The sequence below is a fragment of the Sminthopsis crassicaudata genome, chromosome 1 (genome assembly GCF_048593235.1).
Source record: "Sminthopsis crassicaudata isolate SCR6 chromosome 1, ASM4859323v1, whole genome shotgun sequence".
Classification (NCBI taxonomy): domain Eukaryota; kingdom Metazoa; phylum Chordata; class Mammalia; order Dasyuromorphia; family Dasyuridae; genus Sminthopsis; species Sminthopsis crassicaudata.
Genome location: NC_133617.1, coordinates 594,473,628 through 594,500,651, shown reverse-complemented (window position 1 = coordinate 594,500,651; position 27,024 = coordinate 594,473,628). Strand labels below are relative to the sequence as shown.

Genomic DNA, 27,024 nt, shown 5'->3' with positions numbered 1-27,024 from the left:
GGCTTTTGAACATTTGAGAACAAATCAATGATTTCTTTCTTCTTTTTTTCACCTTCCCTTCTTATCTCTCTCTCTCCCTTTCTTCTTCCCTCCCTCCTTCCCTTCCCTTCTCCCTTCTGTCTTCTTCTCTCCCTTTCTTCCTCCTTTCCTCCTTTCTCCCTCCCTCTCTTTTTCCTTTCTTCCCTTCCTCCCTTCCTTTCCTTCTTTCTTCTCTCTTGTGGGATACATGCTTAGCAGGTTAGATCAAAAGGTATGCTTGGTTTTAGAATTTGTTTTGGCGTAGTTTCAAATTGCTCTATAGATAGAATGGATGAATTAATTCATAATTCCACAAATAGTGTATTAATATCTTATTTTTCCTACATTGCCTCCAACAATTGTCATTTTCCTTTTCTATTCTGTTAGCCAATCTAATAGGTTTGAGGTGGTACCTCAGAATTGTTTTAATTTCTATTTCTTCAATAAATAGTGAGTTTTAGAGTATGCTTTTATATGGTTATAAAAAGCTTGATTATTTCATCTGAAAACTGTTCATATCTTTTGGTCATTTATCAGTTGAGGAATAGCCATTATTTTTTTTTAAATAAATTTGAATCAGTTAATTATGTATTTGAGAAATGAGACTTTTTTTTAGAGAAACTTGCTTCAAAATTCTTTTCACAATTACTATTGCTAACTATGTTTTCTCCCATTCTCTTCTCTCTCTCCTTTCATCCTGTCCCTCCTCATCAAAAGTATTTTGTTTTGACTACTCCCTCATCCAATATGCCCTTCCTTCTATCACCTTCCCCACTTCTGGTATCTCCTTCCTCCTACTTTCCTCTAAGGTAAGATAGATTTTTATACCCAATTGTGTGTGTATGTTATTCCCTTTTTGAGCCAGTTCTTATAAGAGTAAGTAAGCCCTTCTGTTCCCTCACTGTAAAAGCTTTTTCTTGTCTTTTTTATGGCAGATAATTTACTCCATTCCATCTTTTTCTTTCTCTTTTTTCCCAGTACATTCCTCTCACCCCTTAATCTTATTTTTTAAAAGATATTATTCCTTGATATTCATCTCTCATCTGTGCCCTCTGTCTGTATATATTCTAATTGTCCTTACTGCTATACTAATGAGAAAGTTACAAGAATCATCCTCCTCTGTAGGTATATAAACAGATTAACCTTGTTAAGTACCTTATGATTTCGTTTTTCCTGATGACTACCTTAAGTTTCATCTATATTTGAAAATTAAATTTTCTACTCAGTTATGTTTTTTAAAAAATTCATCACAAGTGCTTGAAAGTCATCTATTTAATTGAATGTCCATTTTCCCCCATGAATATTATACTTTTTTGTTGGATAGGTGATTTTTGGTTATAATCCTAGTTCCTTTGTTTTCTAGAATATCATATTCTAAGTCCTTTAATATAGAATCTTGTGTTATCTCAACTCTGGTTCTACCACACTTGAATTTTTTCTTTATAGATGATTGCAATATTTTCTCCTTGCCATGGGAATTCTGGGATTTGGCTATAATATATTTCTGGGAGTTTTCATCTTGGGATGTCTTTCAGGAAGTGATTGGCAGGTTCTTTTAATTTCTGTTTTAACCTGCTTCTAGGATATCAAGATAGTTTTCCGTGTAATTTCATAAAAGATTATGTCTAAGATCTCGTTTTGTTCATGCCTTTTAGATTGTCCAATAATTTAAGAATTATCTGTACTGGATTATCTTTCCTGATCACTTGTTTTTCCAGTGAGATATTTCACATTTTTTTTTCTACTTTTTTCAATTCTTTTGGTTTTGTTTTGTTGTTTCTGGATTTCTTATAAAATCATTTAGCTTCCATTTCCTCAGTTCTAATTTTTAAGGAATTAATTCCCTTAGTGAGCTTTTCTACATTTTTTCCATTTGGCTAATTTTGCTTTTTAAGGCATTCTCCTTATTGACTTTTTGCACTTCCTTTTGCATCTCATTTCTCTTCCCAGTGTTTTTTTTTTTTTTTTTTTTTTTTTTTTTGTTGTTGTTGTTGTTGTTGTTGTTGTTGTTGTTTGTTTGTTTTGGTTTGGTTTGGGTTTTTTGGTACTTCTCTTATTTGATTTTCAGAATCCCTTTTGAACTCTTCCATGGCCTGAGATCAATTCTTATTTTTCTTGAGGGCTTTGGATGTAGGAGCTTTGACTTTTTTCTCTTCTTCCGGTATGTATTTTGCTCTTCCTTTTTACCATAGTAATTTTTTCTGGTCAGAATATTTTTCTGTTGTCTGCTCATTTTCCCAGCCTATTATTTGACTTTTGACTCTTTGTTAAAATTAAGATTTTTTGTTTCCAGATGAAGGATGCAATGTCCCAAACTTAAGATATTTTGTGCAGCTGTTTTCAGAGATATTTTTAGGGACCTGTAAGATTTCAGTTCTTCCAGGGAGAAGCCTGTTTATAGCTACCTGGCCTGTGCTCTGGTCTGTGATCTTTTCTGCACTGGAATTCCAAGGAAGGTCCTTTCTCCACTGTGGCTTTAATGTCTAGTATATTAGTACTACTCTTCTTCTTGGAAATGTGAGCCTCAGTGCTAGCAAAAAGACTTCCTTCTGATTAGTTGTTCCCATACTATCTGTTGGCTGAGAGCTAGCTGCAGAAGTAGCTGCCCCCACTGCTGCTGATTCAATGACTCCCAAGGCCCTCTCACCCTAGTAGACTATCTTTCCTGCCAACCTTCCCAGTCCTCTTTGGTGTGTGAAACCACCACCATTGTCACTGATTCAGAGGGTTCCAAAGGACTTGCCCTAGTTTGGTGGAGCCAGGACATTTCTGGCACAGCCTATTCCAGTACTGAATTTCACTCCTATCCTGGTGCAACAAACGTTTTCTGCTTATCTTCTAAGTTGTGTCTTTAGCTGGAAAAGTGATTCACAATCTCTCTTTTTGTGAGTACCAATGCTCTAAAATTTGTTTAGAGTCATTATTTAAAGGTATTTGGAAGGGTTTGGGGGCGAGCTTGTGCCAGTCCCTGCTTTTACCCACCATCTAGATCAATGATTTTTTTTTTAATGGACAATTCTCATGGCTTGATCCTTTTTTCACTTAGCTGCTGCACTTGACACTATTGATCACCCTCTTCTATATATATCCTCTCTTCTCTGGTTTTCCTTCTAGTTGTCTAATTAATCATTTCTTCTCAAGTTCCTTTATAGGCTTCTAATTTTATGATGCTCTCTATTTTAGAGGTTCCCAAAGTTCTGTTCTGGGTCCCCTTCTCTCTCTCTCTCTCTCTCTCTCTCTCTCTCTCTCTCTCTCTCTCTCTCTCTCTTTTTTTCTTTTTCTGAGACTGGGGTTAAGTGACTTGCCCAGGGTCACACAGCTAGGACGTGTTAAGTGTCTGAGATCACATTTGAACTCGGGTCCTCCTGAATTCAAGGCTGGTGCTCTATCCACTGCGCCACCTAGCTGCCCCCTGGGTCCTCTTCTCACTCCATACTCTCTCTTGATAAGTTTATTAACTCTCTAAGAGGGTTAAACTTTATATTATCTATATGCCAATGATGATCCAATTTATAAATGTATCTTTCATTCCCCTGAATTGTGTCTTGCATTACTGACTTCCTTTGGATGTGTAAAACTACATGTCTTACATACATACTGCTACATACATAACAGTATGTCCAGAACAAAAATTATTATCTTGAGTCATTTTCATCTCTGCCATCTGTCCCACTCCTTCCCTCCTTCAAAAGACCTGTATTTTAGAGGGATTGCTTTTCTTTCATTCTCTCAGATTTGTAATCTTATTCTAGATTATTCATTTTCCCTCAGCCCATGAATTCATTCTTTTATTAAATAGCTATCTTTCTACCTTCACAAAATCATTTTTATCTTCACAGCACCCTTTTAACATCTATCACCCTGTTTCCTCATTACTTTTTACTTAGATTAGTGCAGTAATTGCTTTCTCTCCTTCAACTTCATCCTCATTTCATTCCATCCTCCTTGCTGATACTAAAGTGATTTTCCTTAAATGTGGATCTGACCATGTCAGCTCCCCTACTCAAACAATTGCCAATTTCTTCCTATTGCTTCTAGGATAAAATATAAACTGCTGTTACCTTTTAAAACTTTTTACAACTTCCCTCCAACTATCTTTTCAGCCTCATTAGATATTACTCCTTTTCCTATACTCATTCCTTACACACATATCCTTCTCTCTCCATTCCTGTAACAGTTTTCCTTCCTCTCCCTTCCCCTCTTTTTCTTTCTCTTCCTCTCTCCTTTTGTCTGTATTGTCTCATCTCCAGTGTCTAGAGTATACTCTGTCCCCCCCTTTACCTCATGTTATTTTACTTTCTTCCTTTAACACAAATTCTGGCCCATGTTTTCTATGAAGCCTCTCCTGATTATCTCTACTAGTGCCCTGCAATTCAAACAATCTTTATTTTTATTACCTTATATGATTTATACTTTTTAAAAAATGTTTTTCATGTACATATTATCTCCTGTTAGAAAGTAAGCTTTTTGTACTTAGGAATTGTTTCATTCTTTATAGTTGTATTCCCACCACTTAGCACAGTTCCTGGCACATAGGACATACTTAACAGATGTTAGTTGATTGATTTATTGATTGATTTTAGGTGTTAATAATATCTAGTCTCAATGAAATTGAAATATCTTGAGCTTCCTCTTTTTTTTAATTTTGTAGATGGACCAACTTCTGGGTAATATGATTGAAATGTGGGTTGATCGCATGGACAGTATTACCCAACCAGAAAGAAGAAAACTTTCTGCTTTGGCATTACTTTCACTTTTGCCATCTGATAATGGGTGAGTGGTTACAGTTTTTTCTTGGAAGAAAATTTCTGTTAACTTAAGAATGTAGCACTATGTTTTAATATATTAGTTTCTTTGTCAGTGTGTCCATATTGCGAGGATGTCAGATAATTTTATATTATCTGTATCAATCAGATACTTTTTCTTTTTAATTTGTTAAAATGTGACAACAGGTTATTAGTCCTACAGCCAAAACTTTTATTTATTGGAACTACCTACCTATTTGGAAGTCAGTTTATCATTACACAACAAAATTTCAATAGAAAAACCTGTTCTTTTGATAATATTAATAAATTTTGTTTTTATTCCTGTATACTTTAATTTTTCATCACTGTATCAGGCTTCATTGTAGACTCTCTCAGTATATTTATTTTTTTAATGTTAATTCTTCATACTCAGTAAATATTAATTTTTTTTGTCAGATAAATTTAAAGTATTAATACTTTGTATTTATCTTGTTGTTTAGGATTATCCATAGAGAAACTCAAAATTTGCTTTTCAGATTCCCAAATCCTTTCAGTTAATGCATATAATTTTTTTTTCATGGCAATTTAGGTCATCAAATTATTTTTAGCATCTTTAAAGTTTTTATTTTCAACATTCACAGTAACAGAATGAATCGACCAGGAAGACATTTAATTTCCATTTTTAAAAATTTCTGTTTCTTGATTTTTTGATGTCATAATTTTCTTCCTGCTTAGGATATTAGTTTTATATTATAGAAAATGAACAGTAAAATTGGGTTTTGTAATGAGAAAAAATTGGTCTTTCTACTGTAAGGTACTTTGCAAAAGCCTTCTAAGTCCAATGCTGTGAGAAAAACATTTCTTTCAGTGTTTTTTATATTCTGATATTTATGTTATGAATGGATACCTTTCTTGATGGTGGTAAAAATTAATAGTAAATGCTTCTGTTTACAAAATGTTAATTTTCTAATGACACATTCACACATTCAAAACACTCCATATGAAAATGATTGTTTTTTATTTCTTTTAGAAATGAAATATCAGAGTTGTAGCAGTTTATATATATATATATATATATATATATAAAATCTAGTGAGAAAATAATGACTTAGAGATGAAATTCTTACAAATGTAAATACTTTATTGGGGTATTCGACTTTCATTACAGCAATATGATAGCTGCAACTACCTATTGATGACATAATTGATTGCAATGCTGGCAAAAAAAAGACCTGGATTACTATTTACTAGAATGACTAGCCTTCTGTTTAGTTTAGATCAGAGATCTGTTAACCCATCAGTGTCTATAACAATTGAAATAAAACTTAGTTTATGTAGATGATTTTTAAATAAAAAGACTATAAGCATTTTTGACTTTTCTTAATAACTTTTTACCGTAGAAAAAGTGTAGATAGTGACATGAATTTAATTCAAAAAGATATACATGCATGTATAGTATTGCCACTTTGTGATGATCTTGTATTTTTTAAGAGACTCGTCCAATTTTTAGCTTTTGTTGTAAAACCTTCTATCTTTCATCACTTCCCCCAAACATCCTTTCATTTTACTATCTCATTTTCTCTTCTATTCAATCTAATTTTTTATGGAAATATACATAAGGTTTTTATCTCCCTCCTCATCCCACATTTTTAAAGCATAATGAAGATAGGAAAATGTATTTCAGACTTTTCTATCACTACTTAAACATCACAAGGGAAGTGTAAAGATATTTGTCATTATTACTGAAATTCAATATTAGATAATCTGTTCCCAAGAGAAAATATATCTAAGTATATTAATGCCTACAACATTAGCTAAATAACTTAGGTCATAATAAGAATTAAGCATCTAGCATATATCTGTCACTATATTAAATACAGGTGATACAAACACAGTAGTGGGACACTTTCTTTTTTCATGGAACTTCTAGTCTTACTGGGTCAGTTTAACATGCTTAAATGCAAGTGATACCTTTTCATCGGTGTATGTGTACATACATGTGCATATATGCGTACATATACACACATTACAAGTAGTTTCATAAAGTGTAAAAATATTACATATAATAAATAATGCAGTGGTTGAGGGCATGACACTACCAATTGAATGAGCAGGTATCTTGAAGTCGGTAGTGCTTGAGTAGAACCTTGAAGGGAGGTACTCTGGGTTCCAAGAATTGGAAAGATGGAAAACATTCTAAGTATGGAAGAACATCCTGTACAAGGGCACAGAGGAGGGAAGTCTGGTATCTTATTTTTTTAACATCTGTTGTATCTTTGCCTTTATGTCTACTATATATATCTATATAGCCACTATTTATATTTAGACTCCCATTCCTTTTTTTCAGAATTGTTGTGAAAATCTTCTAAATGATTTCCCTGTCTCAAGTGTCTCCTCACTCTAGTCAGTCCTCTACTTAGCACCAAGGTGATTTTTAAAAAATGTATCTCTGATCATATCACTCCTCTATTTAATAAATTACCTTCAGGATCAGATATAAAGGCATTAATTTAACATTTAATGCTTTAAAGTTTAAAGTTTAATGGAGTGATCTTGAGACGTGGGTAGGTCAAGCAAAGCAAGGTTGCAGATAGAAGTAAAGTGAAGGAATTGGTAGGGATAGATGAAATTCACACAAAATAATATCAGAAGTAAAATTTATTAGAAAAAAAACAGGAACAGTAATCAGTGTTCTCAGACAAACAACTAGAATAGTATAAATTTAAAATATTGCTGTGTTATAGAAAATGATGAGTTGGTGGATTTAGAAAAAATATGGAAAGATATGCACCTAAGAAGGATGTTTATAAATGTGTGTTTATATATTTATATATATATATATATATATTTATGAATATGATTATAAATGTGTGTGTATTGATGTATATAATGATATCTATGCTTTAACTTTATCCTGTTTGGGGGACATAAGGGTATAGGGGAAAGGAGGAAAAGCAATAAAGTAAAAAGTACATATCAGAGAACAAAAGAAAACTATAAGGAAGCAAAGAAAAGATGGATAGTTGTGGATACCCTATAGTATTCATTATATAGGCTTTCTTGAAATGGCAATTTATTTCATATTTTGAATCCTCTCCTTTTTTTTGTGTACACATGAAACAGTTTTTTTTTTCTTTTTCTATTTTGCATTTAAGTTTTTAAATAAGCAAATGCATTGATGCTTTTCCTAACCTAACCAATTTCTGCCTTTCCAGTTTTTTGTTGTTGTTGTTGGTTTTGTGGGTGTGTTTTAATTCTCTTCCTTTACATACTGTAGTCTTGTCATATTTACCTACATGTTATTCTTTACAAGAAACATTTCATCTCATTTGCACTGGCTGTTCGCCACATCTTGAATATATTTTCTTCTAATTTTTAACTTTCAGATTCTCTGATTTTAATACTCATGTCAAGTATCATCTGTAGGAGCCCTTTCATGATCTCCTGACTTGTTAATTTCATTCCCTGTAGATTGCCTTCCATCTTTTCTTTATCATGTATATTCTTATTTACAATATGTGATCTTCAATAGAATGTAAGCACCTTGAGGACAAAGAATGGCTTTTTCTTTTTTCCTTAGTACACTATCTGATGTGTAGTCCATACTTAAATGTTTGTTGATTAGTTGTATGTGAGAATAGAAATTAGGTGGCATTGGCTTGTATAATATAACTTGTATAATTAGCCTAAATAGACAAATTGTCATAAGATCCTATTGTACTTTAAAGAGCAGATGAAGGAGTTTGTTTTATTTGAAAGGCATTGAGAAGTCACTGAAGTTTCTTGAATCAGGAAATAACATGGTTTGACCTACCTTTTAAGAATATCATTCTTATAGCTGTGTGACAGGCATAAGGGTTATACCCTTAATTGGTGGACATTGCTACTCCAAATTTGATACTCCAAATCAAAAGTGATAAATGCTTGAACTATACTGACTGAGAGGAGCGATGTGAAAGGAGTTGTTGACAAGATTTTATATCTCATTGATTTTGAGACATAAATGAGAATAAAGAATTAAGGGAGACTGCTAAGTTTTGAATTTGGATGATTGGAAGAATAGTTAGAAGGACTTTGGAAAGAACAATATCTTCAGGGGGATAGAAAAAAGTTATTTTAGACATATTAAGTTTATGACATTTTCTATTCACTAGCTATAGTTGGAAGAGGTCACCTATAGAATATATTTGCAGGAAAATCTATAGCAAGAGGAAATTTAATGTACATCTTTTTATTTGGAGAAACATATTTACTAAGTTTCATAGGTATTCATAGAGAGCTAGAAGAGGCCTTAGAGGTCATAAAATGCAGTCCCCTTTCCTATCCTCTGCCATCCCCAACTGATTTTACATAAGATTAAACTTAAAGCAGAAAGTAAAATTAAAAGATCACAAGTTTAGAACTGAAAGAGGCTTCTGAGGCCATCTAATTCTACCCTCCTAATTCTAACTACAATTCCATATTGCATTTTTTTCCTTATCCTGCTCCCATTATTGTTTCAGTAATTGAGAGACTATGAGACTGGTTAAGAGGATTGTTTTGTTTTTACTGGGGGTTGGGGGGGGGGATCTGAGGGAGTTTTAAGCCTAAAAAAGCCCAAATCAGAGTTATAGATAAACTTGTGAAAGGGATTTTTGATATAAATGTAAATGATAGTTTCCTTTGGAGCAAAAAGGCTTAACTAAAAATAATTATAGTTAAGCCACTGGGAAGAAAATTAAATGTATTAAGGCAATTTATATGCTTTTAAAGTTCTTGTTCTAAAAGCCAGACCTTTGTTATTTGTTTATTTTGTTAAATTCAGCTATTAATTAAAATTTTATTTTGTTAAAATTTAAATATCCTGGCAAATGTGTATATTATTTATGTATTTAAATATTCTGGCAAATTTATTTGTATGTCCTTGAGCAGACAGCTAGCAGATCAAGAAGGGTTGTATCAACTCTTGAAAGTCTGAACTTTGTTGCATTATTTCCTACTAGAGCCATACACAAAGAAGTTAATGATTCCCTTAACTAGTGAAAATGTAAAAACTAAGATTTCAAGCAGATAGCTTTGTGAGAACTGGATAAAACTCTCATTTTTACCTTCTAGTTTTTGTCGAGTTATGCCATTGTAAGTAGGGTTTTTTTTTTTTTTTTTAATTTTCTGTTTATTTGAAAAAAAAATAGAAAAAAGGAAGACGGAAAAGGAAAATAAAATAAAACAGAACCAGCAGAAATCAGGGAGAATTAAAAATATATAACAGTAAATTTACAGTTCAAGAAAGAATTTAGAAGAATTTATATTTATGAGCATCCATCTTTTCTTTGCTTCCTTGTAAGTTATTCTTTTGTTCTCTGCTGGGCATTTTTTAACTTCATTTTTTCCCCCCTTCCATCCCTCTTTCCTCTCCCAAGCAGGCTGTAGTTAAGCAGATATATATTTAATAAATACATATACATCCTCCGCCACATATATAGATATGCATTTATAGCCATCCATAGACCTATTTACATATACCTATATCTATGTACACATATACATAGAGCAATGTTTATACATATCTATATTAAAAGTCTCATAGAATATTTTAGATAATGTTAAAAGATATTTAAAGTGTTTTAAATACAAGACACAAAGTTAAATCAGTTTCTCCCTGTTAAAATATCTTTAATTTTGTAATACTTAAGAAAGATTTAATATTAGAATTCTAGGAATTATTTAAAATTAGTTAAGAAGCTAAACAGATTTTTGTTGTTGTTTTTGCTTTTTTGTGTCTTTTCTGTTTTGTTTTGTTTTTTTGGAAAGGTAATTGGGGTCAAGCGACTTGCCCGGCATCACATAGCTAGTAGTAAATAGTAAACGTCTGAGACCAGATTTGAACACATGTCCTCCTGATTCCAGGGCTGGTAGTCTATCCACTGCATCATCAAGCTGCCCTAGTTAAATAGATTCATTAGAAGTGATAACCATTTTATTTATTTTTAATTTTTCTCATGTGTCTTGTTGATTAGAGCCACAATTTACTCTGAAAGTAATTAGAAATCTGGATATCATCATCATAGTATGTTGGAAATGGAGTCTAAGAGCAGTTTTCATAATCAAACCTTTTTTTTTTTTTTAATATGGTGCTTCTCTAGCTTTCCATGCCAGTTTCCTCTTTTTCTTGGCTCAGTATAGTTAAGCAGTAATTGAGTGTTTTTTCCCTCAGTGCTTTCTTGGTTAATGTGCTATCCCAGTTTTCCATTTAACATCAATTTCCTCTTCTAAAATTCTGGCTCAAACTTATGATTATTATTATTACTGGGGCCTATTCTGTAATGATGACTACATATTTTGAATAGGAACAAGTTAAAGAATTTCATTTTTGCATTGTTTTGCTTTATCTTTAATTACTTCTAAGTGTGGTCATGAGTACCTTGGTAATGCTATCATTTTTTAAAATCTTTTTTCCTTTTTACACAAGACCATGTGTCATGAACAATTTTCCTTATTTATGCTGTTCAATAAAATTTTACATTTGTATCTAGCTAAAATTAATGTACGAGTATACTTTAATATATACATATGTTTCTTTTAGAATAAAACTAAATAAATGTGAACCTTAACCATAAATAAAATAAAACAAGTATAGTGGACATTCGGATAATAAAAGATTTAACATACATTTTGTAAATTTACTTTGATACATTGATGGATCCTTGCAATTTCATTGCTAGAATTCTTGCAGTAGTACAGATGACATGACAGCCTATATATATAATTTCCCATACTATGTAATTCTTTCCTTCCCTAGAGATCATCTGATGTTTTTTTCATATTTCATAACTCAAGTTAACACTGTCTATTGTTTCACTTTCTTAGGATGTGATCTGTCTACTTCATACTCCATTTCTTCATTGTTTCTGTGGTTTATGTCTTTTGTGCTACTCTTTGAATGCATTTGTTAGTCATACTCTGAAGTTTATTTCTATCAGCAATGTATCTTTCTATTGCTTTTTGTGTTATTTGTAATTTGACTTTTTCCAGTATCACAATTTTTCATGATTTATAGTTATATCAACAATATTAGAATAGTATAGTATTAAAGAGATGGACTTTTATGGCAGCTGGCTGTTCAGACCCTTTGAAGAAAAGAACTCAAAAGATCTGTTTAATTTTTGTGTTTATGTGCCCAAACCAATTACTAATAGATAGTATATATAATATAATTGATTGGTTGATTGTTTGGTGATATTGCATGGATTCCCAAAAATGGATTCCTTTTCAGAAGCTTATTTATCTCTAGGATTGACATGCAAGGTGATCCATGCATAGATTAAAGGAAGAGACCTAAATTTAGGAAAACTAGAATTCTAATTTTACTTCATATGCTTTGCTTTCGTACCTAGAAAAATCACTTAAACTCTTCCTCAGTTTCCTTATCTATAAAATAAGGATAATTAATAGCACCCACTTCCCAAGATTATTACAAGGAAAAAAATAAGATAATTGTCAGTCATTTTGCAAACTTTAAGGAACTATATAAATGCATATTACTTCCCCATGGTATGATAGTAATATAGTTATTTCTTATCACATTACTAATTGATTGGGAATGGATTGCTTCTGTATTCATAAATATGCACATGTATAGTTGCACAGATTTGACCAATTGCCCATTCATCTGCCTGTCCTACCTTAGGCTATATTTATTCATCATCTGTGTTGAAAAGACAATCCATGTGGACTGTGTGGAGCAAAATCAACTTGATTTAGTTATATCTTTAGGGAGGAATCTTGGACATATCTCAGCTTCTTTGTTTCATGTTTTCTCCAGCTTCCTCATTTTCATTATTACTTAACCTACCACCATGCATTCCTACAATCCTGCCTTTATGTTTTCAATGAAGTGGTTTAAGTGAGACTAGAGGAGATGCTTCAAGACAATTGTTTTTCTTTATAACGCGTTTCATTATTAATGTGGGTAGTGGCACAATTTCATTTAGAAAACCCTTTTAAGCATTGTTCATTGTACTTTTATGTCATTCCTATCAGCTAGATCAAAAGGATAACTTATAAAACTAAAGAGGATAAATATAGAATATATGTCATCTTTTGTAGTTGATGATCTAGGTACTTGAGATAAGTTCATTACTGCAAGTAGACACTGAATTTGATTTCTGAAATTTGGGGCAGTTAAGTAAAAAAAAACAAAGGATTATTTTTTGACAGAAAAAACCTATATAAATTATATACATAGAGAGAACATAAAGCACATGTATATGTATCTATGTATGTGTGTATTTTTTAAAAGTAGGTAGTAAAGTCAATAATATCTAAAATTTAAAAAAAAACACACCTGAAAAGACATAAGAAAAATAAATTGTTGAGACAACAAAATGTTGCATCTCTATAGCTTGTATAAAGTAAGGCTATACTAAATATATTTTAGAGCTGCTGGTAGCAACTAATATACCTTTTGTTTAGGAAGGTCATTGGACTTGGAGTCTTTAAGATCTTAAAAAGCTATGTTAAATAATTGCTCTTAACCTTAGTTTCTTCATCTGTACTATTAGAATAACTTCATCTCTACTATTAAGCATATATATATATTTTTTTTTTTTTTTGGCACTGTGAGTATTATATCTCTTCTCTCTTCTCTTCTCTTCTTTTTTTTTTTTTTTAACCACAGAGGGTTCTTAATCTTTGTCAAACTTACATATTATACAAATGTTGTGACTGTTCTTATAATTGTTATTATCCTTATAGACTGACTTACTTTAAGAAAAGTATCCTTTGGAAGTCTTTGGGATAATAATACTACCCTCTTTACAGTATTGTAAGGATCAAATGAAATAATAATTGTAAAGTGCTTTGCAAATCTTTTAAACTTAAATATCTGTCAGTATTACTATTCTTCCTAATAAATTATTTGTAATATTAGTAGCATAAATTATTTATATAGATATACAGAAATAAAATTCTCTCATCTGATCCTTACTTCCACCTTATTAGAAAACATTTCGAATGTTATTATCCCTGTGTTGTAGAAGAGGAAGATTTGCAATGATTGTATTTTAACTTATTAAATAGTGGAGTCAGGACTTTAATTCTCATCTAGACACTTACATTCAGTCAGTCCCACTATACATGTTACCTCCAGTTTGCATAATGTACTGCCAAATAGCTTGGATGAATTGACTCACTGGATGCAATCATTTAAAATAAAACTATTTAGAAACAAAATTCTTGATTTGTTCATGGTAACACAGTAAGTAATGTCAATGATAGGATTTGACTTCACATTTTCCTGATTCTGGCCTTGTACTTTACTATATCATATTATCTCAATGCTGAGGGGGCATTGTGGCATAGGAAATAGGATGTTATAATTGGAATTAGAAGAGTTGAGTTCAAATCTTGCCTCAGACTCTAGCTGTGTGATCCTGAACAAATAACTTAATCCATTTCCTAATCTGCTAAAATGGGTGCAATAATACTTATAATAATTAGATATTAGGGTGGGAATTAAATAAGGTAATTTGTATAAAATATTCTGTGTACTTGCAACTTGGATGTATAGTGAGCTAACCTTTATGAAAAAAGATACATGAGTTTGGTTTTCCCTCAGGATTTTTGAGCAGATGTATATATTTTGCTGAAGAAATTGGGGTAAGTAACTTGCTCAGGGTCACACAGCTAGGAAGTGACTGAGGAGAGATTTGAACTCAGATTCTCCTGACTTCAGGGCTGGTGCTCTAACCACTCTGTCACCTAGTGGCCCCCAGATATATAATTTTTATGAAAATGTTGTTCCTAAAGGATTAGATGGCCAAAACTTGCTTACAGGGTAACCAGCTTTAAGATTAGTTACTTTCTTGAGGTATTTAGCTAATGATAATTCTTTTCCAAAAAAAAATAAATCTTAGAAATGTAATCAAAAGAGACAATCTACTTGTTCTATAATCTCTTAAGATTAGTGATATTGAAGATCAAAGGGAAATGATTACTTTTAGCATATCCCAGGGTGATGATAATCATGAAATCAGCTGATTACTTAAATAGCTAATAACAAGTTTGACAAGATGTTTTCCTATTTGGTTCAAGTAGTAATTCCAGGAAAAAGAGAGAAAGAGAAAAATATATAGGGAAACAGTCTTCCAAATCCAAATTTCCTATAGATGAAGATTTGGGAGGAACCTTGCCAGTCCTGGTATTCGAGACTCTCAAATTTATTATGCAAATTGATGGATACTTATAAAATATAACTTTCAGAAGACTATCATATTGGTTCCAGATATCTGAAAAATCAGTGTGTAAATTAGTAGGTAGATAGATAGATTTTATATATGTAGTAATTTAGTTTTATGTGGGATTTGAATGAGAAATAGGAGAAATATACTTGTATGACCAGTAAGCTCCAAAGTTTTTCTCCTAATGCTAAGGGAAATCAGAGGCTTTAGTCCATTCTTCTTTCTTTCAGTTTTGCTTTTCATTCACATAATCAAATTGTGAGCTCCTTGTTTTATTAATTTTTGTGTCTCCCTGAGCATTTATCGTAATATATTGCACATAGAGGTACTCAGTGGCTTTTGAATAAATAAATAGTAAGTTTTTTCTTAATCAGAGTTTGTTAAAGACAAACAGAACTAGGTTATAACACCAGGATTTCTGCATTTCTTTCCTGTCTTGCCACTTTCTATACTATAGTATTTAATCATTGAGCAAGGTATCAAAGTCCTATTATACTCATCAGGGATGTTAATTCTTTTTTTCTTTTTTGACTTGGCATTTTGAAATTCCATTATTGCCATGTGATGTCAGTTACAGTTCTGGACTGAAATATAATTGAGTGATTACATATAGCACAAAGTTGACTACAATCTGTGCTTTGGGACAGAGCTGTTAAAGGTACCAATTTATAAGAAATGTGAAGGGAAATTAATAGAGGACAGAATGATTAATTCATTCATTCAACATATATTTATTAAGTTCTTCATATATACAGTACCTCAGAAGATAAAGAAGATAAAAATATTACTGGTATAGATCCATAACTTGGGTGAGATTTCTAATGAGGTAGGTGTGTGCTCATGGGAAAAAGGTACAGGAATAGATTGATTGGGAAATTGGTATTTTGAGGCCTAGGTATTAGGTGTAGGTCTGGGTTTTTTTTTTGAAATATCTCTATTCAAATATAAAAAAACCCCCCACCACTTCTTATTGTTTGTTATCTATAACAAATTTTAGTTATCTTTTCTCAAATTAAATTCAGTTAAAAATTTTCCTTTTATTAATCTTTTTTGAGGGTGAATAAAGTTTTCTAATCTGAAGCGAATATAACTATATACATTTCTTCACATTGTTCCCTAAAATGACCACTTGAAATCTGTCATTTCAAATTTAGTTTGTAATCATTTGACACTACAAAATATAATAAAATCATTTTTAAGGGAACTATATGTAAGATTACATGAAAGATTTTTTGGTATTAAAGATCTCTCAAAATTGCTGCTAAATATAAACAACTTGCTTGAAGATTTTTATAAATATTTTTTATGATAAGATAATTAGTAGCTTCATTAAAGTATAAGTATTCATTAATGGAGTCTCTGGTTCAAAGGCTATAGACACTTTATTTTACATATTTTCAGTTTGCTTTCTAAAATAATTAACCCATTTCACAACTCTACCAAGAGTGTATTAGTGTGACTATCCATTTCCCCTCCAACATTAAAAGTAGGTTTTTTTGGATGTTTTTGCCAATTTGCAAGGTTTAAAATGAAACCTTACTATGTTTTTATTCTCTTTTTTCTTATTAGTCATTTGGAACATTTTTCCGATGTGGTTGTGTATAATTTGCAATTCTTCTTCTGAGAACTATTTGTCCATATTCTTTACCTTATCTATTGAGGAATGGCTATTATATATATATATATATATATATATATATATATATATATATAGTTTCTATATCTTGTATATTAAACTCTTATCAGGGATACTTGATATGCATATTTATAAAGATGATATATAATTATAACTCATGTAAGACCTTAATTTTTAAAAGAATTTTAGTAGTCATTCACCCAGAAGCACCTTAATTTAGAGGGACAAAAGGCATAAATAGATTAAAATATTTTATCATTACTTAAAAGAAATGGTATCAAAAATGTTTTTCAGGGTAATACAAAGTGAAAAGAAGTTGTGCAACTCCCTTGGTAAAAGTGATGGGGTAGGTAAAACTGATCCTGTATTATTCATCTATACCTTGTTGAGCATTCGCTGAGACCTCTGTGAATGTGAGCAAGACTTACATAGGATAAATAGGTGTGGATGATTGCCATCTGTATCATTGTGACAGCACCAGATCACACCAGAATATTAAAGCAGATAAATCTATCAGTCCATATATGTTAGAGACCTTAAAAAGAGACAATTGAGCTGGATTCAGAAAACAATCAGTCAAGTAATAAATATTTATTAAATATCTTCTATGTTTTAGGCACTATGACATTAGGGACATAAGTACAAAGAAACATTGAACTCTGCCCTGGGTTCTCCTCTTTTCTCTTTCTGTACTTGGTGATCTCATCAGCTCCCATGGATTTAATTATCACCTCTATGGGAATCTCTTTATCTAGCCCTAATCTTTCTGTGACCCCCAATCTCAAATCTGCCTCTGTCAAATTGGATGCTCTGTAGACACAAAACCTTAGCATGTCCAAAGTACGGTGATATCTTTTCTTCAAAAACTAATTTTTCTTCCTGACTTCCCTCTTAATTTTCAAGAGTATCACCATTCTTCCAGTTTCTAAGGCTCATTACTTAGGTAATTACTCACTACTTGACTCCTCATTTTAATTTCCTGTCTGTTTTGTGACCAAATTTTGTCATTTTTTTCTTAACTTTCTCATATATTCTTAATAATGGACTCTCATCACCTTGTACTGGACAATTAAATTATCCTACTCATGTTTCTATTTTAGGCCAAAGTTTCTAAAATGTGGGTTGAGTATGATACATTTGGTATCATGTAACTGAATGTGGGGAGTGCCAGAATTATAATTTATTATCAGCAAATGTTTTATTTGTATACATATTTCAAATACCTATATTTGGGGGGTCATGTAATAATTTCTCAAGTGAAAATGGTCACTAATGGAAAATTTTTTAAGAAGCCCTTTTCTAGGCCATCTTCTATTCAGCTGTCAGAGCAATCTTCCTAAAGTGGCACTCTTACCATGCCACCCCACCCCTCTATTTTATAAATTCCTGAGAGGCTTCTTGTCACCTCCATTATCAGATGTAAAATCCTATCTATGGCATTCTTTTTGGGTATTTATACTTGGCTCTTGCTCCCCTTCTCTTCCCCCCCCCCCCAGTCTTCTTAGAGTTTTTTCATCCTCATAAACTCTGATCTAGTTCCTTGATATTCCTCACAAAATCCAGTTCATTAAACATTTATTATGGGCCTACTATGCACTAGAAACTGTGATAAGTGCTGATTGTGGTTTCATTGTTCAGTTATGTCCTGACTTCTCATAAACCCATGATAAGTGCTGATTGTGGTTTGATTGTTCAGTTATGTCCTGACTTCTCATGAACCCATGGACCATGCCATGCTAGTTCTGTCCATGGGGTTTTCCTTGGATACTGGAGTAGTTTGGCATTTCCTCTCTAGTGGGTTAAGGTATATAAAGGTGAAACATTTGCTAGCCATATTAAACCCAAGTCTTCCAGCTCCAAGCTGAGGGAGCCCCCTATTTCCATCTTTCTTTTGTTTGTTTTTTTGCTGAGGCAATTAGGGGTAAGTGACTTGCCCAGGGTCATACACTAGGAAGTGTTAAGTGTCTAAGGCCAGATTTGAACTCAGGTCCTCCTGACTTCAGGGCTGGTGCTCTATCCACTGCACCATTTAGCTGCTCCAACTTTCTAAAAGACAGTTCTTATCTCTTTCTGACTGTCTAATGAGGAGCACATCATTTAAAAAAAAAAAAAAAAGCAGAAAGGCAGGAGTGAGGGGGAAAGTGGGGTGCAAGTGAGAGTGAGCTTCAAAAGTCTAGTTTGTGCCCCTCTAAAGGAAGAGGTTGGGAGGAGTTTAGTACTCTACCTTCCAGCCTTCCATGCCAACAGAGTTTGAGAAAAACTCTAATATAGAATTAGTAGTATTGTGATGATATTAAGGGTTATCACCTTAATTTATATGTATCTCATTTCATGCAATTGAAATCAGGCAGAATAGCAAATACAGAGTACACTTCATCTTTTGAACTTAGAATTTTCACTGTTCCCCCCCCCCCCAGAATTCTCTTTCCTCCATATCCCCTTCCCTCTGTTGATTATTTCCAATTTGTCCTATTTGTATCTTGTTTGTACAAAAGTGTTCATGTGTTGCTTCCCCTATTATAATTTAAGTTTCTTAGGAAAGAAAACTGTTTATCCTCTTGACAAACCAGTGCTTACCTTGCACTTAATAAATATACATATACATATACATTTGTATTTGTAAGAGAGAGTGAAAGTGTGTGTGTGTGTGTGTGTAATATGTCCATCTGTATGCAGAGTTATTTAACTTCAGTCAGATTTGTTTTCTCATATATAAAATGAAAGAATTGTACTGGATTACCTTCAATGTTCCTTTTAGTTCTGAATCTGTCAACCCATGATTCTTCATTTGGGATATTTCAAGTTTATCTATGGAAAGGAAAACAATAAATTCTCCTTAAAACTAATAAAGATTTTGTCTGTTAGCCAAATTCTTGGCTGTTGATAGCATTCCACTATCAACAGCTCTGCCTGGTTTCAATTCTCTAGAATAAGATGACCCCTGCCAAACATTCCCTTGCACCCTATTTCTCCCCAGTTTTCTATCTCCATTTTATGTTGTCTCCCCTCATTAGATTGTCAAAGACAGAGACTGTCTTTTTGTTAGTAGAATGGGATGAATTTCCCAATTTCCTTCTGGACATCCCAGGCTCATTTAATAACTCTAAACTTTTCCTAGAAACAAAGGCCAATCTTCATCTTTCTTGAAATATATTTGTGAAAACATGGAAGAAAACCATCTCTGAAGAACTGAGAATGAATGATCACACAGAAGGTAGTGAAAAAGATCTTGGTGGGTCATATTGCAAATGAGAAACTTCAAAGAAGACTAGGAATAAAAGGTGTCAAGAAAATGTATAATAGAATAAGAGTTGATAAAATGGGCTTGCAGCTAGGGCAAAGGATGCTTTTTTGTTATCCTCACTATATCAGGGAAACATAAAGGAAGATCTACAGAGCACCCTGGGGTAAAATTATGGTAGAACATGGATAAGATTTCTACCAGATGGGTATGATTTGCATGTTTGGAGGGAAAAACCCAATCAATGACATCACAGATTGATTCAAATATTAACCATCATCTGTTTTCATAACTTTAAAAAAATAATTAAAATTGAAAATTACTAATCACTAAGGAATTTAAATGTACATCGAAATGTTTTTTAACATAAGGTAAAAAACTAATAGATGTTTAAATATTCAAATTTAATTAAGATAATTTTGACATCTGTATTGTAAATAGACATTTTAGATGAGGATAGCTAAAAGAAAAGGAGCTCATGAGCCTGGCTGGCTCAATTTTTTGTATCAGCTACTTTCCCTCCTTAAATCAGCTAAAAAAATTGTAGTCATGCTTACTTTTAAATGGTAATAGAAGTGAGTTTTACAGTTCGTTGTCATTAGTCTTTTTTTTTTTTTTAACTAGTCTTGTTATTATTACCAGTTATGTAGATGAGGAAAAATAAAAGAAGATTACAGACTTGATGGTGATGATTACCGAGAGAAATTTTCTGCAAATAATTATGGAAAAAGGAGTGTTGTATTAAGTGCTTCATTAATGCCAGGTATAAATCTAAGATTCCTTCCCCAGGAAAATTATTAAACTGACCACCTTTCTTTAAATAAAAAATTTTAAGTTGTGTACAGTGATACCTTATCAAAGGAAATCAAGATTTCCTTGCCTGATCACTTAAATTATTGTCCCTGTGTTTAACCATCTTCTGTCATCTCTATTTTTGTAGTCTCTTATTTGTTAAATTGTTCTTCAAGGTCAGGGGCCATATGTAATTTATAATTTTATTTCCCTCAATACTAGTGTATTGTACTTAGTAATTAAAAAGTACTTAATAAATTAAATGGAAAACAAACAAAAAAAAAAACAACCATTCATTCAGTGCGTGCTGGAGGCAGCTAGGTGACTGAGTAGAGAGCTGGCTTGGAGCCAAGAAAATCTGAGTTTAAACTAGCTTCAGACACTCCATATTTGTATGACCCTGGACAAATAATTTAATCTATTTGCCTTAATCCACAGAAGAAAATAGTAAACCACACCAGTACCAAAGACCAAGGTCAAGAAGACCCTATATGTTATCATGAAATTTCAAACACACCCAAATAGCAGCAAGTTCTTACTGTGTATCAAGCACTATCCCTTTGCTCAAGGAACTTATATCAAAGGGGAGTGTTGGCTGGAGAGTCATTTGGGTCAGAAAGTTACCTTAATTGTGACTTGATACTGTAGTCCTTTATCCAAGAGTAATGTCTTGAGTTCACTTAATTATATTAAGGTTATAGAATAAAGGTTAGGGAAGGAGAATGTTTCTGATGATGTGGAGAAGGTTTCTGATGATGTGGAGAAGGTTTCTGATGATGTGGAGAAGGTTTCTGATGATGTTAGACAAGGCTGTGAAGGAAATATCCAGAGAGTGGAAAGTGAACTGAATCATAATTAATGAGCCTTTCCTGAAATAGTTGACCTGAAGAAACAGCCACCAAATAGGGCAGAGCAGTGGATTGGAGATTTCTCCAAAGTATCAAGAAAGAAAGACTTGTGGATATGATAGATTGAGAGTGGGAAATGAAGTGCTTTTGAAAGACAGAATTAATGAATGAAGTTTACTTCACCCATTTGTTTACTTTTTTTTTTTTTTTTTTAATTAGAGATATAGTATTTTTCCAGTTTGGTTTAATAAGAAAACATTTTCAATCCTTCATCTGAATTTTTAATATAATATGTTAACTTTAACTTTCCTATTTCATCTTTCTGATTTGATCTATACTTCTAGTCTTTGGCTTTCTCACTGTTAATATCTTCACAATATATAGTGAGAAATATTATCTTTGTACAGTATAATTATAAAAATGTAAAGGACAGTATAGTTTATGGTACTTTGTATATTATAATGATAAAATGACCACCTTTTAAATATAAATTATGCTCCTAATGAGAAGGTGTCTAAAATATAGAATTGAATTAGAGGGGCAATGCTAGAGAGTAGGGCTCTCTTGAAAGAATGAAAATAATTGATAGGCTCCTTATATAGTGAACAGTCTCTTAAGCCCACTATTGAAATTAAAACCTATATTGAAATCAAGGATTTTTATGAAATCCTTATCACAGCAGGTTAGAACTGAAGGGGCCTATGTGTTATAATGATGCTATAATGTACATATGGAATTTTTTGGTGAACATCTTTGTATAATAACTCATAGTTGTATATATTTTTATGTTCTAAAAAATTTTGAAGATTCACTTCTTTGAAAATCAACTATGATGTATGAAACATGTTCTGACGGAGGGCTAATATATTAGGGAGGACTGAAATTAACTCTGTGTTCTCAAGAAATAAGTTTTTGAGATTTCCTTTCCAACAAATAACTTCAGAAACAGATAAAATTACTTCCTGTCTCTCAATTTCCTGTATCCATGGTAACCTCTGTATTACACATTCACTATAGAGGAACCAGTGGGAAGAACAGTGTTTCCTGAGTGAACCAGGACAAAAAAACTGTGGTGAAAGAATGGAGTTTAACAATCTCTTAACTCATTTTAAAGTAAATATATTCACTGATCCTTATGAGCGAATAAGATGAACTTCTATTTCTTGGTAAGATGCTTTTAAAATTTTAATATAAGCAGTATATTTAAAATTTTAATGAAGACCCCAAAATTAAAATGTAATGAAAAGCCTGTAGATTATAGGAACTAGCATGATTACACAATGAATTAATATGATCTAATTAGACTTCAGCTAGGTTATGATCAGAATTGTTAAATGATGTGAAAATGTGTTGAAATATTTTAACTACAGTGATAGTCTCTATGTTAATATTTGTTCTTTTTTAATTAAGCATATATTTCAAATAGTGAATCATTACCTAAGAACTAATAACATTTACAATGGAACATTCTTTAACCTTTTCATGATCTTAATATGAATATTCATTTAGTTGAGAAAAAGACATTAAGTAAAATGTTTTTCATTACAACTTAAGTATTAGTGCCTGACCAGTGAAAATGATGAATAGACTAAATGCAGAATTTTGAGGCATAATAAAGAACATGATTATTTATAGTTTTGCCTTTTTTTTTTTTTTTTTTTTTTTTTTTTTTTTTAAGCCATGTTTCATATAAACAGAAAAACTATGCATCAGGGTATGTATGGATTACATTCTCTGGCTTGGCTATTATTGGCTCTTATTTATTAGCTTAATTTTTTTTTTTTTTTTTTTTTTTATTGTTTCCTAAAAAGATCCTGGAATGTTCATCTCTTTGCCACTTTATGCTGGGAAACAAATTAACTGCTATAGCCTAGACCTTTTGAGTATTTCCAAGTATTTTCCTAAAAGTAAAATGCATATCTGAGTAGAACTATATAATCTATGTAAATCCATATTAACTGATAAATCTTCAGGATTTTGTTTGCACTATTTTTGGACAATTCTAGTATTTCATGTGAATATCCAAAAGGTTTTGTTAATTTGAAGCAGCTGTATTATTAGTACCTAAGCCATAATTTAATAAAGTGCTTAGATCCAGGGTTATTTCAGGGACTTTCTCAGTTCTTCCTGATTTATAGTTACACTTTAATCAGATAGCTTTTGTTCCAAGAGGATTATCTAGTAATAAAGCTTCTGAAGTTCATTATCTTACCCTGCAAAGAATTTGTCTCACTGTTCTTGGAATCAGTTGAGTCTCCAGACACTTAATCTGGTTGACCTTAGAATTTCAAAGATAACATATTTCTTTATATTGGAAACCTTAAGTTTTTATATTTTGAAGGTATCAGTTTAAGAAAGGTACCATCAAATGCTGGTATAGTTAAAAATCTTAGGGAAAAAACCTTTTTGTCCCATAACCATATTGACTAACTATAGCTTTTTGCATTTAAAGAACTAGTCAAGCTGAAATATGTACTTCTGGAAACTGCAAGTATCAAAAATATTTATAAGGATAGATTTAGTGGAGTTAATCTTAAACATTTGATTTTAAGTCATAATGATTTGGAAAATTTAAATTACAACTTGCTTAGATTGATAGACAATTTAATGTATCTGCATTTAGATAGAAACAGAGTAATTGGCATTGATTACAATTGAAAGAATGGGAGCTCCGTTAAAGATTCTTAATCTGTCATTTAATAATCTTACAGACCTGCATCCTAGAGTTCTTAAACCTTTATCTTCATTGATGCATCTTCAAGCCAATTATAATCCTTGGATCTGTAGCTGCAAATTGTTGAGTCTACGTGACTGGCTAACATCTTTAGCCATTACTGTGAACATCTGTTGTCAGAATCCTCCATCAATGCATGGCAGAGCTTTGCATTACATTAAGTCGACTGAATTTGCAGATTGCCTAACTTCTCCAACTAATGGATCACCAGCCTGGGCAATAGAATCTCTTCAGATTCATCACAAAAGTATTGCATTAATGATGGCCTGGCATAAATTAGCTACATTTGGAAAACATTTTGAAAAGCCTGAAACTGAGAGTGTTACCTTCAGAGGAGTTCTTACTTCAACTCCCAATAGATTTTTTCAAGAACATGCTTTTGAGAATCCATCAGAGACAACAACGTTACCGGTACAAATACAGCTTAATCCTGTTAACTTGCTCGTGGAAAACAGTAGTGATCCATCAACTAATACTGTTTTTTTAACACAAGAGACAGTTTTCATATGTACACAGGAGGTTGAAAAGTTAAATCAGGCTTTTGACATTTTGTTAGTTTTTTTCATTTTAGCTTGTGTTGTGATTATTTTTTTGATCTGTAAGATTATTCAGTTTAGACAGAAACTGAAGACACAAGAAAACTCGGGAGAGCATAAACTAGAATACTACAGTTTTTACCAATCAGCTAGATATAGTGTTAATGAACCATTTTGTGTGAGAGCTCAGAATCCATTAGGAAGAACAGTTATGGAACAAGTTGGACTTCCTAAACAAATACTGCCTGAAAGTCAGGCACAGGTCATCCTGTTTGAACATTCTGCCTTGTAATCATATTTATCTTAACTCTTTGTGTTATGTGATTTTATTTGCCTTTAAAACATATCAAATCTAATAGCAGAATACAAATTTTATTTGATACTAGTTATCTCATTGTAGCCTCATTAAGCAATGCATAATAATTTTTTTTGGTGTGTGTGTTACTGTGAAATGATATAGTGGGTTTCTGATATTTTATACTTCAGTAATTATGCAATATATAGCAAAATAATGAGCATTTAGTGAGTACTTTCTAAATACTATGATAAATGTATTGCTGTTATTATCCCTTATAATGAATTATGATTCATTCATATATCTGTCTACATATATATGTTTATAAGATATATGAATATTTGCCTCTAAAACACTTGCTTTTTTTCATTATTTCAGAAGTTAATGAATGCTTTCTTGTAAATGCTTTCTGACTTCTCATCATGCGATAAATTATAAAAATGACAAAATAATTTGGAATTGAGAGAATTATCAGCATTCTGAAGCTGAAGAATTTATGGAATAAAATATCTCTGCAAAGTCATTAGTTGGTAACTTAGAATACAGTGAAGAGCAGAAAAGTATCCTATAGTTGTATTTATTTAAAAGTGATAAAAAATTGATGCCATCTCTAGTCTTAGTTTTGTTTATAGTAATATTCAGAAATATTTGATTGCTTTGTTTTAAGAATTGCTATCTTTATTTTAACTACCTTTTACTTTAAAGAACTGTGAGCTTCAAACTTTCCCTCCCGCCCTACTCTTTGTAAAGAATAAGAAAAGAAATTATCTCTATTGTTAGAATCCCAGTTCTACTTGTGTGACCCTATTCACTCCAGGTCTGTTTCTGTTTGTGAAATGAGGGAGTAGGACAAGATAGACTCTGAGGTCCCTTTTATGTCTAGACCTGTGACCCTAGAGTTCTGTGACCATGATACATTTGATCAATTTTGTGAGATGGCTCAAAATAGAAAGGAATTATAAAAAGTAGCCTATCTGAAATATAGCATTAAAAGAATTTAGAGATGAAGTCACATTAATAGACTGTTTTTATGAAACAGGCAAAGCTATTTACAATTGTCTTAAGTAAAAAAGAAAATTGAATTGTAAGAAAGGATTATTGAAAAATTCAAATGTATTATGGGTGGACATTTCATATGTACTCATTTTATACTTGAGTTTTTAATTACTTGGAAAATTTAATCTTGTACATTGAAAAACTATAGTTCCTCTGGTTTATATATATAACTGCTTATCACCTGTTTGATTTAAAAGTGCCCTAGTGATTTCTCATTTGAAAAGCTTTAACTTATGTTAATTTCTTCTTCTTTTTAATGTAGTTTCTGTCTTTTGAGAAATTTATTTTTTACAAATTTGTGTAAGTTCAACAGTTAAACTATAAATAGGCATTGCATAATTCTGAATTAAGTCACCTGAAGAATCTTTTTCTCCTCGTTAACTCTCACTTATGAAAAGGCAAATAGTGCTCTAACTTTTTTTAAATAGGTAGTTGATATGTAATTTGCAATTCATTTTTCCATGGAAATAGTCTTTAAAAGATATTAAAACATAAGCTTCTTACCAGTAGGAATTATTCCTTTCTTTGTATTTCTATTCAGGGCCTAAAAGAGTTCTTGGAATATAGTTAAACACTTAATAAATCCTTATCAACTGATTGCAAAGATAGTTGTTAGGGTTTCTGGATAGCTTTTAGAGGTATAATATACTTGAAGGAACTACCATTTATAATGTTGCCATTTTTTTTTTTTAAATGGGAAAATGCATTCAAAATTCTATTGGGAACATAAGGAACATTTCTTCTGTTGCAGCCCTGGCCTGAACAAAATGCCCTCTTCCTTATGTTTCTCACTTTTCCCCTTTTTCCCCTTTCAGTACAGGAGGACTAGAAAGGGTCAGAGAGATGTAGTTTAGATCCCAGAGGAATCTCCAAGGCTCTAGGGGTGTTTGTAGGGAAAGGAGGGAA

General features: G+C 32.0%; 2 protein-coding genes across 2 annotated transcripts in view; both read left to right on the top strand.

Annotated features, from left to right (window-relative positions):
* IPO11 (importin 11) overlaps positions 1-27,024 on the top strand; it is a 201,433-nt gene that overhangs the window by 145,641 nt on the left and 28,768 nt on the right. The window contains exon 27 of the mRNA XM_074282418.1: positions 4,670-4,791. Coding sequence (XP_074138519.1) covers positions 4,670-4,791 — 122 coding nt within the window. The remainder of the gene's footprint in view (positions 1-4,669; positions 4,792-27,024) is intronic.
* On the top strand, positions 24,160-25,156 carry LRRC70 (leucine rich repeat containing 70). The gene has a single exon (XM_074284655.1). It carries the CDS (start codon positions 24,160-24,162, stop codon positions 25,057-25,059), a length of 900 nt encoding a protein of 299 aa, XP_074140756.1. The 3' UTR covers positions 25,060-25,156.